We start from the raw sequence: 12,251 nt of genomic DNA on the forward strand, positions 1-12,251 counted from the left end.
CATATTTTTCATAGTGGCTACTTTGATTGTAGAGGTGCTTTTTGAACACTTCTTGATTCGTAATGCTATTTGAACATAGCTGACAACAAAGCGTAATGGATACTTCACTTTTCAGACAATAGTTGATAGCTGGGGCGTGCAGTGCCATTTATTTATTTTGATGCGGTATACGTGGACTCACCAGACATTATAATTTTATTTTACAAAAAAAGTTAACAAACAAGTACACAAAATTGGAATTTTCAACTAGAGTAGGGACCATAGAAGCACTGAAACAAGCTTGAGTAGTGCGTGATATTGAATCACAGTAAAACAATAAGAAGTGTTATATCCCTACTGTGCTCAAGATACCATAATGGAAATGCACAGTAGGGATATAACACTTCTTATTGTTTTACTGTGATTTAAAGGGAGGATTGCATGAAATTTTTGATGTCATTTTTTTTACATCAATATATAGTGTATGTAATGTGTTTAATGTTTGTAAGATTTGTTTTTGAAAATAAAAATAATTTACTGGTGAAAAAGCGAGTAGAAAAACAGGATTCCAAGCCCGTTTATGGCTTCTTCCGTTTTGTACTCATGACGTCACAAGTGTAAGCGTATGATAGTCACGGGGCTTCCTGCATAGTGTTGTCTCGTGTGTAGTAAGACTTTAAAGACTGTTTTCATACATCCTCTGCCAAGCTTTGTAATGATATGGCCTTTAGAATCCTCGATGACGATTTGAGCGATACAGCAAGCATCACTAGCTCAGATACCAGTACAATCACCGAGTCATCCGAAGCCAGTGAGCAAGCTAGCACGGACATGGAGGAAGAGATGGAACACCTAGTTGACCCATATCAATTCGAACCAGTAGCCAGCGACAGCGATGAAGATTCGTACTCGGTAGATAGCGAAGAAAATTCCAGCGAAAGGCTAATGAATAAGGACTGGTAAGTCAGGAGCTACTAGCTGGGCTATATAGCTAGCTACATACTATAGTATAGATATTAATCTAGATAGCTACTCTATTATGCTACAGCTAACTATTCATGTATTGTACGTATTCATACAAGGTGCAGATGTGATAATTGTGAAATTATGCCAACTGCAGTTGAGTGTGTGTGCTGTTGTGAAATTTATCAGACAGTAGATAAAATAACTGAGACAGATGCACTGTGTATCACTCAACATGAAGGCTTTGAAGCTGTCTGCTTGAATGTGTGGGTCCTGCAAACTGCTTGTTTTCAGTATTATCAGCAGTATGGTGATTTTGTAGAAAAATCAGCCAATGAGTAAGTTAGAATAATTTGTATTTGTTATTATAATTATCTTGCAGGCAATATCAATTTATAGCATATCGACAACTGACAAGATGGTGTTGGGGTTGGCTTGGAAGATCAATGAGAGTAGTGTTGCCTGCCTGTGCTGTAATGAAGATACGAAATAAGTTTCCTTCATCAACACATACAGGATTTAAGTATCCTACAACTGTACCTTCTTAATGTTATCTAATTACATAATATTAAGATAACTATAATATAATACACTTAAATCATGTTTTAAACCTACTTTTGTGTTCTTGAATGGCCTTAGCTTTGTCAGGCCTTTCATATGCAGATGCAAGAGCCTCTGGAGTTTTTGGTGCATTGGAACAGTCCTGTTTTTCTCCAGCTGTACAGCGTTTTGCTGTTTCTGCCATCAGCTCCTCAATGTAACCTGCCAAAATGTGCTTGCAGACGTAACTGAATACACGTGTATCTATTCCTTACCATATGTTGGCTTTACCAAAACTTTTTTTACAATGTACCCACCCTTCTTATACTTCGGGAATACAATGTCATAGCATTCATCACCTTCCTTCGTAACAGCTTGAGGTCTGTTAGCATTTTCATTGAAATGAAGTGCAGCTAGTTTTAACCTGCATGTGAAGAAATTTAATTAATTAAGTAAAAACAAATGCAAGTCATCATATATGTTCTTCAACAGGTTCACAAAAGGTATTCTGTTACTGGACAACTATATGTTGTCATGTCCTGTGTATCTCACAGTGTATCCTACATATCTTAAATCAGATACCGTGACCACATAGTTTTAGGTATAACAGAATCCCTTTGATGAAACATTTTATGCATACCTGCATTGCATTCCTAAATATGAAAATGCTACAGACTTGGGTGCAAAATGTATAATGACATTGTGGTTCCACAGACGATGTTTGGTATTTCGGGGACAGCTTGACCATGTCATTACAAAGATGGGTGTTTGTCAATAGTGCACCCAATTTCTCGCTTGTTTTGGTATCTACAACAATATTAAACAGCATGCATTAAAAAATGCTTTAAACTCACGTCTCTTAAACCACTTCTTTCTATCATGTCGCCTTAATCTACCATGATCACATTTACGAAAATGTCTGGTTCCATGGTTTCTATGCACATTATGCACATGATTATTTAATGATAACCACTTTGCCCTAATGACATCTTCATTGCTATCTGCTGTTGAGGAGACACACCAGTACAGGTGGTTAATGATGCTCTTCTGCCATTCTACTAGCTCACAGCTCTTTTGCTTAGCTAGTTTCTCCAACTTCTTACGCAAACCTGCATGTTTGTTCAGATATGTTTTAATCCTGCACATCAGTGAATTACCTTTGGCTACATGCCACACATCATAACGGTGTTTTACAGATGGATACGTTTCACGGAGCCATTTGTTTATTTGCTTATGACGATCTGTGATCAGTGTATCCACCTGTAAACCATTATCTCCTAAATATTGCATGCACTGTAAAAGGCCTTCTTTTTCCATGTGATAGCTCCCTGTAACCTCATTGCTCTGTATGGGCAGAGTATAGTACCATAATCAGTATTTGCACATGTAGTATACCTGAACTAATTTGATGTCTATCACCTTATTCTTAGTTAACTCAACCATTGAATATGACCCAAATTTGGCACTGTGTCCAGGACTGTCAGCCCTTCCATCACCTCCAATAATCAGGTGGCTATTGCTCTCCTTAAATTCCCTTAGTAGCCTTTGCTGATGTTTCTCCCAAATAAAGTCTATACTTGGCTGTAGGTAGTTTCGTTGATGACGAAAAAAGGTTGATGTAGTGATAGTTGGACAATTGAATACTGAAAATAGTCTCAGTGCCTTTGCAGGTTGTGCACCAGTGTAGAGAATGGCAGCAGAAGTCAAGATGTTGCCTGCTGGTGTTCTACCAAAATACGGTTGACTCCTCCATACAAATACATGATTGCATTCATGACAGATTTGTCGAATGCAGAGTAGTGATCCACATACCTTTCTGACTAAACTTGTGGAAGAGCTCCTACAAGCAGTACAGAGTGAAAAAAGCAGCAATAGAGCTGAATCAAACACCAAGTAGCATTGGTACTTGGCTTGTGAACCAGACAGATCAGGGCAATCTTCAGATCTAGAGTGTATAATATTGGTTTTGAGTTTTATTGCTAAATTTGTCAATTGTGGAATACTTACAACATCACACTTTCCTCAGATGGAGCATATGTATCATCAATTCCCTCTTCAGTAGTGGTAGTGTCTGTCTCGTAGAAATCAGCAGCATCCTTAATAGGTGTGGAGGTTAATGGTAGGTGTGATGATGACATATGCATTGGACTCAACAAGTCACATTGTACACCAACATCGTGAACTTCAGGTTTAGCTTGAGTTTCTAGTTGCATGCATAGAATACAGTACGTCAATTTAAAATAGCTATGAGCTATAGCTATATTGTTACCTCATATAGCACTTACCTATAGATATCATTTCAGACATAACCTGTGTGGATGAATTAGTATATTTTGACTGAATCTCAGCCTCTATGGTGTTAATGTTACTGCTTCCCAACTGCAAATTACTAGATTCTGGTTGGGTGCTTGATGATACAGTCATCTGCTGTGGATGGCTAAGTCCTGACTGGGTGTCTGATTCTCCTGTCTGTGGATCACTAACTGATTCTAACTGGATGCTTGAAGATGCAAGTAGTGCCTCCTCAACAATCTGTATGTTTGATAGTATAATAATCTTAAGGCATCATTATTGCAATATGCATGAACTACATAGCTACGTGTATAGCTATAGTTATGTCTATAGCTGACTTGCACGGTGCATGACTACACTTACTCGAGATCTCTCTCTCTTTTCAAAGGCTTGCCTTTTCATTTGTGGCTCATTCCATTCATGGTGTGACGAAATGGCTCGTTTTAGTGACGAGGAACAACCTTCTAATGACTGGGATGAAGCAGAGCCAGAGGGGGTCTCTGGCCTTTTAAAAATCGTTGGAATGGCTCCTTCTACTAGTCTACATCGTTTCTGTATTCCAAAACCTGCTGCTAATTCAGTATCTTTTTCGAAGCAGTCTTTTGTGAAATGCTCGCTGCATAAAACAGATGTGTGAGATGGACCTGTCCAGTTAGCTCTAGTACTTTGTACTTTTTTCGTCCAAATTGTTCGCAAAGTTGGATTCTTAGGGAATAGAAAGCAGCTAATATTTTCTCCAGGTACGTTAGAACAGTCATAAGCCACACATCGCTTCGACATTATCTTCACAAACGCTAATATACAACTAACTTACATGGTATTCCAATATCATACCTTTATACGCTTACACCTGTGACGTCATGAGTACAGGACCGCAAAACGGAAGAAGCCATAAATGGGCTTGGAATCCTGTTTTTCTACTTGCTTTTTCACCAGTAAATTATTTTTATTTTCAAAAACAAATCTTACAAACATTAAACACATTACATACACTATATATTGATGTAAAAATAATGACATCAAAAATTTCATGCAATCCTCCCTTTAATGTCATGCACTACTCCAGCTTGTTTCAGTACTTTTTATCGATGTGCTATGGTCCCTACTCTAGTTGAAAATTCCAATTTTTTTGTGCACTTATGTAGCTATAGAGACAAATTTCTACTCCCTATGGATTACTCATACAATACAGTACAGTAGATTCCACAGCACTCTACATGCATACAAGTTGTTAATGTGTGCATTTTAAATGGTTGAAAACAATATACAAAATGTATCAAGTAAATTGTAGCTACTGTATAGCAGAAAATTTCTGAGAGGATTGGTTCCAATCTGTGAACATTTTTTCCCCTTGAAAATGTAGGGCTTGGTCAAAATGAGCATTGTTTACTGCATAAAAAATCCTAAGGAAGTGAAAAATTCTTCCCTCAAATTTTAATGGTGATCCACAAAATATTTCCCTTCGAAAATATCCCACTATGCAATATAGGGCACAATACTGCATATTGTGGCCTGGCCTCTTGCAGGTTTTTTGCTATTAAACTTGCCACCTTTACAATTGGCTTTATCCAGTTTGTAATGAGTTACTGAAGGTGAATTTGGTACAAGCTCTTGGTAGCTAAAACTGCTTTATGTAACAATCTTGTCGGCGGTTGTAGCTAATCAGTATAGACTGAGCTACTGAACTGAACTACTGCAATGACATTTTTTTGGTTTTCGCACATTTTATGGCTGGATTTATTGAGTCTTTTGAGGGCTCTTAATAAACCTACACCTCACTACTTAGTACTAAACATTGAATATGATCTGTGGAACATGCGAAAACTGTATTTTTAAGGATGACACTACTATTAGTTTTGTTATGCTCTGACTGTATGTCACTCCGGTGCAGGGCCACCTATGGGGGGATTTTGCCTCGGGCTCCAGCCTGAAAGGGACCACAGGGGGCCCCACCAAGGGGCCCCTTGAATACCTGTTTAAAAGATCAATATACTCTAATAGAGCGGTCAAGATCTAGATACTCTAATAGAGTAGTCACAGTATTCTTCAGAGGAGCAGTGTAGCAAGCTATGTATGTAGTTATAAATAAGGAGATATAGTCGGTGAGGGGCAGCTATTGTGATCATAAGCATGTAATGACTTTTTTTTTTCTTTTTTTTTTAATCTTCGACTTACAGCTAGGCTGAAGTTATGATTCAGAGTGGAACCCTCCTTGCCCCTGGGGCCCCACTTTAACTCTTTGCCCTGGGCAGCCCTGGTCCAGTGACTCACTGATTACTGTAGTAAGTAAAATTTCCTGCAAACGTGATGATTTCTAATGCAACAGTCTGTTGCCAAAATGACTAATTCTATTGCAAAAAAAAAACAATAAATTCTACTGCAAAAGCAACTAATTCGCAAATTCTATTGCAAGAAGAACAAAGTCTAACTACTGGACTCAATCTACTGCACTACTGGACTCAAACTTTTTTTGTTTTCTAGCTAGACTTGATTACAGAAGTATTTTAGAAATCATACCATTCATCACAAGACATAAAGTTTGCACACAAGACATGTAAAACTTGTACATTATTCACAAAATAATCTACACTAAAACTTCAGTTATTTGTCTACCGCTATATGGCAATAGTACAATCACTGTGCACTGTCAACACTGCTAAATGCATCTGTCAGTCTTTTTTAGCCTTCTTTTGTAAAATAGCACGCATTGACATAAAATTCATCAGTTTTACACCTGCAAATGATGTGGCATTGTCTAACCTTTCAACAGTCTGCAATGCACGAGTGTGTAGTGTTCAGTTAGCCAGAGAAACACATCCCAATGCACACACTATCTAACACGAAGGTAAGGCTACATCTTTGTGAAAAACTAGTTAAACTACATGTAGTGTACAATTTTTTAAAGAAGAATTTAACCAAGAGTACATAATAATATTATGTAATCTTGATTTAACCTATTGATTATGAACTTATCATACATCACTAAAACTAGCTGTTTGTGCCTCTAAAATGTAAGGCAAGACACTGAGAACCCTAAGTGTGTGGTATACAAAGTAATGATCATGTGGCTAACTACTTTTAGTGATTGAAAAAGGTGTTTGATCTAATTTTATGTGAGTCCAGTAGTCCAGTCTAGTGAATGGATACACCCTAAGACATCACACAGTTTCGAAGTGTTCTGTATTATTCTGCGTACCATCTAATTATGGTTTAATCTCATTGTCACTTCATTACTCAGTACTTAAAGCTAGCTATCATGATGTATGTATGCTAGATCGGTAAATACACAGTCGTTACACATATAACACTGTTTACTGTTCTCTTGTAGCAAACTCACAGTGATCCAATTATTCAGGCAGCTGCTGCTGATTTTCATCTCATGGTATGTTATAATAGCGTGGTAAAATTGAGTTACACTAGCTAGGACAGATGTGTGTGCGGCACACACACACACACACACACACACACACACACACACACACACACACACACACACACACACACACACACACACACACACATGCACGCACCCACATGCTATATGTAGCTCTTTCATTTGTTTAAGGACTGCCATTTATGTATGGGCCACTACTGTGTATATTGTCCATATGTAGGTTGCTAGATTACCTAGTGGCTACAATGTTCCAGTGTTTATCCTGCCCAGCCCAGACTTTCATTTTTTGAGTCTCTTCTCTGTCAACGCAATGGCTGTTACATCAGCATGTGAACATCTCCTTAGGTATGTTGTACGATTTGTACTTTATGTGCATACATACAGGCTATAACCAGTGGTGCTAATTGGTCTGGTACTTATTGGATCAAATGGATTGAGATATAATATAGCAGTCACTTTATTTTGTGCTGATTAGATTGGCCACATACTTGCAAAAGTTTTTTTCAAGGGCTATAAGCAGCACTGATCCAATTCAACTGTACTTCATTAGTATGTAGTACCTACATGTAACAACTGATGATTGGGACATGTGTTGAAATACAAGTTTCTGGCACTATCCTTTTCTTTCATGTAGTACACATTATAGGTAGTTATACCTACTCCAGTTCATTGTGTTTGTTATTATTCAGGACAGACATTACCACATTTTTATTGCATGCAACATGAGCCTATACTGTATATGAAGTCGTAGTTTACTTTATGTTATATGTGCATGAACTACACGTGTGTTATTGCAGTTTTCAGAAAAGTTTAAACCTTGCAAGAAACTGGCCAGTGGCTGATAGGGTGTCATCTAGTACTGTAGAACAGTACAACCATATTGTGTTGGCCTTCTGTGATGCACTCTGGAGATGTCTACTGTTTGCTGAAGAGAGACAGTCCAACTTTAAATCACTTGGATTCTCCTTGACCAAGTATGTAGTGTGTACGTCTATTTAGCTAAGAGTTACTATGGGCTTGAAATAAACATTTGCCTTTTTTGTAAGCTAGACAAAGTTGCAAAAATGGGTGACAAATTGAGTAATTATTTTGCAAATCATGTTGTGAAAGTCACAAGTGTTTCTGGGCTCAGAATCCTGTGAGTTTGTGTGTGCAGTTGTGCGTGCGTGCATGCTTACGTGAATGTGCATGTGTGTTGTTGTGTGAGGCAGCATAGCCAAGTGGCTAGAGGTAATGGAAAGATTCCTGGCTTGATGCTCAGTTCCACCAAACTTTCTTGTGCTAGAAACTTTACTCACATTGCTCCAGTCTACCCAGCTGTTCAAATGGGGACCTGGTGGCCTGGTGTCAACTGAAGAAGCAGCCCACCCAGCTATAACATCAATGGGTACTGGGGAAGCAAATACATGTACCAACTGTCTATGTCTCAGACAGTGGGTGAAGGTCCAGGTGGGCCTACACCTTCACCTGTGGGACATGGTACAGCCTCTTGCGGGTTACTAGTCCTGCCCCAGGAGAATTTTCCTGTGCTGACTTCTACCACCTGAGTAGTGCACAGGTGTCCCAGTGCTGGTTCACAGGGTAGGTGTGGTTGTGCTAGCTGAAGGCTTTGTGTGTGCGTGCGTGTAGAGCTGTACCGATAATCGGATCGGCCAAAATATCGGCCACCGATATGGCAATTTTTACCAATATCGGCATCGGTGCAGAACAGTACGAGGACCGATATCGCTACCGATATTTATACAGCAATAGTTTGTACATAAACAGATTATAATATTGGTTTTCTACGTTATCCATGTGGCTGTTCAGTAGCAGTGGCTTATTGTTCACTGTACAGCAAGTGCTACGTTACGAGAAGCCATACAAATACACGTGATTCTAGTGTTTGTTGCTGGAAAGCTTATCAGTCTTAAATAAATGAAGCAGTTATATATATATATATATATATAGTACCTTTGTAATATAAAAGAACAGTCACAAGAAAACCTACTGTACAAGCCTTCACACAAGCCAATAAACTGCGGAGTAATGCAGAAATATCCGTTTAAGGCTCCATGGGAGTATGCATAAAAATGTTTGTGGGTGCCTAATTGTCTGGATTGCACAATAGAAACCCAAGTCACTATTACCACAGGCATAGAGTGAGCAATGAATATATCCACATGTTGTTGTAGAGTAGGTAACTGTACACTTTTGCACAGATTAACTATGACTTTTGTTTGTAATGTAAATATCGGATCGACTATCGGTTATCGGCTTGTTTTGGTGGTATCCATATCGGATATCGGTACATGCCAAAATCCCATATCGGTACAGCTCTACGTGCGTGTGTGTGTGTGTGTTGCGGAACCCAAAGTTCCACAACGACCTTAACACCGCTAAGCGAGATAAGGACTTTTAGGCATTTGTTACCCCAGTTAATACCAGGTACCCCTTGATGTTACAACTGGGTGGGCTGCTTCCCCAGTTGATACCAGGCCACCAGGTCCCCATTCAGCTGGGTACACTGGAGCAATGTGAGTCTTGCTCAAGGAAACAACAACACCAAAGTGGCGTAACGGGGATTCGAACCTGGGACCTTTTCATCACCAGCCAGACGCCCTAACCACTTTGCTATGCTGCCTCTCTCTGTGAGAGCTGGACAGTCCTCCTGTGGGTTACTAGCCCTACCCCAGGAGGATTTTCCTGCACAAGGCTCAAGCATCTTGAGTGGTGCACAGGCATTCCAGTGCTGGTTCATTAGGCGGCAATAACTGTGCTTCATATGGCTACCATAGGCTTTGCTTGGTTTTTGTGTGTGTGTGTTTATGTGCATACATGTATGCGTGGGCTTGTGATTGAATGCTGTATGTTTGTTATAGTGACCACCTCATTATGAACTGCAAAATTAAAAATCCTTCTGAAAGACTACACATCACTCAGCATACTGCACTATTGGGATATGTCAGCAGCTTTCTCTCTAAGGTATTGTCATACGTGGATGCCATACTGTTTGTGATATTTATATGTTTGTAATTAGTGTATACATAGTCTTGTGTGTGTTTTGCAGGTTCAAACTGGTGAAAGAAAAATACATCCAACTATGATAACCCACCAGGTAAAAATTAGTGCTGAGCGATAATATTGATAGTTCGATATTCACAGTCAAAGAATCATTATCGCGCTACAAACTTTACTTGAAAAGCTGACTTAGCTACTTGGCTTACTTTTCATCAAAAGGTTTGTTTGTTTGCAAGAAGATTGTAAAAAACTTTAGTCGCCCATACAATCAATTCCCTATTTAATGAACTTACAAGAAAAGTCATCCTTAGCGTGTTTCTTTGTACATTTGAAACTAGATTATCATGATATTATCATATCGTGAATAATACTTTAATATCAATTGTAACAGTAAATTTTCACTCAGTACTAGACTAAAAATGTAGCTAGGTTAGAGACTGACCCTTGTGGATTTTAAAAACTGAGCGAAGGAAGGTTTAAAATCCACAAAGATCCGAGGGCGTGGTCCCTAACCGACTTAGAAATGTATGAGTTTTGTATGGGCATATAGGTGGAGTCATTGTGGGACTATGCTATATGTTGTTCTGATATCGTCACACTGTTAAATGATTGCAAAGACTGAACGTGCTTTTGTTGAAGTACTGAAAAAATTGAAGCTTGTACTGCTTCCTTTCACAAGTTAGACTTGGATCCGACACAGCTGGGAAACAGCAGTGATCGATAATAATGTTGACCCTAGTTAGTAGTATCCAGTGCTCACAGCAGTGCAAAGAACACATGTGTTGAAGATTTATATGCTAGGAACAAGTTGTCACAAGTTGTGCCTTCAGTGGTGCCACAGTAATACGAAGAGGTTTCGAATACAGACCACACCCACAATACACATAGTGAAAAATAACTTTTCTACAAGGAAGCTTATCCATTTAGGTCTTTAGTAAAGTCCATCCATAGTTTAGTAGACGACGAAAACAGCCTTAAAACACTTTAGAAACAGATGGACACTAATAGATTTTCCATGACATTTCTGGACTTCTCCGTTCATCATAGTGTATAATATATCTGAATTTCTCAAATGTTTTATAGGATCTAAAAATTCTATTTGTGGTTTCTATTTGTTTTTTACAAGTAGTTATTTGTAATTTTTGTTTGTTTACAGAGTGAGTTGCGGGACGCTTATTTAGACTACTTGACCTCACACCATATGGATGGAATTGTTACTTTTATCAACACTTTTATTAGAAGAAACTAATGACAATACTGCTATTAGTATGTGTTATGTGTGATTACTGTAAAATGAATCATGTACCATTCTATTTGTTCACCACACTGATACCACTGTGTTTGGCAAAACACGAACTGACTAACCAGTTTCATATGCAGACAAAGATGTGCCAATATCACTGCTGAGCTAATAGGAAGTGCTGAAATCAATCAGTTTTACCTACATGATGATTGCCTAATATAAAGTGTGCATGCTGTGTGTCAGATCAAAAAATGACCACACTTAGTTCTCCACTTGTTACCATCTGCTGCATGTTTGTACACCAGTGCAATGTTCAAATAAAGACAGGCTACAGATGATTAAACTGCTTAGATTGGATCAAGCAGTTTCAAAGATCTGCCCTAGGGCGGATCTTTTAAACAAACAACTTTTTTAACTGCTTAGCATTCTATGTAGGCGCACTTTACTATATATATGTTGTTAATTAGCTACGTACTCTGATCTAGAAGTTTAGCTATATAATAGTAACACACTGCTATAATGACAGATTTGTAGTCTGTTGTGGTAGTATGGGACATGAGCATAATGCATGTCTTTCAACTTGTGATTCACATTAATTTTTAACTTTAGGTGTTTTGCTTTGCTATTCTTAATTAGAAAGTATTTTCTGTCATAGACATTATTTCATGACTGTTCTGATCATGAGATATTCATGTAAATTTCATTGATAAGTTCATGAAAATTATATCTAATCAAAAACAGCCAAGCTGTAAAAAAGGTGCGGCCCCTAAAAAGGCCATGGTGAAAAAAGATGTGAAATCTAAGGTGGTGGCCAAGAAATAGCTGTGATGGTAGGTTAAT

At 38.4% G+C, this 12,251-nt stretch overlaps 2 protein-coding genes and 1 pseudogene across 4 annotated transcripts in view; 2 read left to right on the forward strand and 1 right to left on the reverse strand.

The window, feature by feature from the left end:
• LOC136240069 (centromere protein I-like) overlaps nucleotides 1-11,528 on the forward strand; it is a 23,061-nt gene extending 11,533 nt beyond the window's left edge. For 2 of the 3 annotated variants that reach the window (XM_066030912.1, XM_066030913.1), the window contains exons 17-22: nucleotides 7,103-7,156; nucleotides 7,389-7,513; nucleotides 7,966-8,142; nucleotides 10,030-10,132; nucleotides 10,218-10,265; nucleotides 11,325-11,528. In XM_066030912.1, coding sequence (XP_065886984.1) covers nucleotides 7,103-7,156; nucleotides 7,389-7,513; nucleotides 7,966-8,142; nucleotides 10,030-10,132; nucleotides 10,218-10,265; nucleotides 11,325-11,417 — 600 coding nt within the window. In that variant the 3' untranslated portion in view covers nucleotides 11,418-11,528. Of the gene's footprint in view, nucleotides 1-7,102; nucleotides 7,157-7,388; nucleotides 7,514-7,965; nucleotides 8,143-10,029; nucleotides 10,133-10,217; nucleotides 10,266-10,312; nucleotides 10,388-11,324 lie in introns of all 3 variants that reach the window. The other variant, XM_066030914.1, reaches the window with a different exon arrangement.
• LOC136240073 (uncharacterized) lies at nucleotides 378-7,096 on the forward strand. The gene is made up of 3 exons (XM_066030917.1): nucleotides 378-938; nucleotides 1,062-1,280; nucleotides 1,325-7,096. The coding sequence occupies exons 1-3, from the start codon at nucleotides 700-702 to the stop codon at nucleotides 1,488-1,490; spliced, it is 624 nt and encodes a 207-aa protein (XP_065886989.1). The 5' UTR covers nucleotides 378-699; the 3' UTR covers nucleotides 1,491-7,096.
• On the reverse strand, nucleotides 1,477-4,075 carry LOC136240072 (uncharacterized; annotated as a pseudogene).
• Nucleotides 11,529-12,251: the final 723 nt, after the last annotated feature.

The sequence above is a fragment of the Dysidea avara genome, chromosome 12, assembly GCF_963678975.1.
Source record: "Dysidea avara chromosome 12, odDysAvar1.4, whole genome shotgun sequence".
NCBI classification, from domain to species: Eukaryota; Metazoa; Porifera; class Demospongiae; order Dictyoceratida; family Dysideidae; genus Dysidea; species Dysidea avara.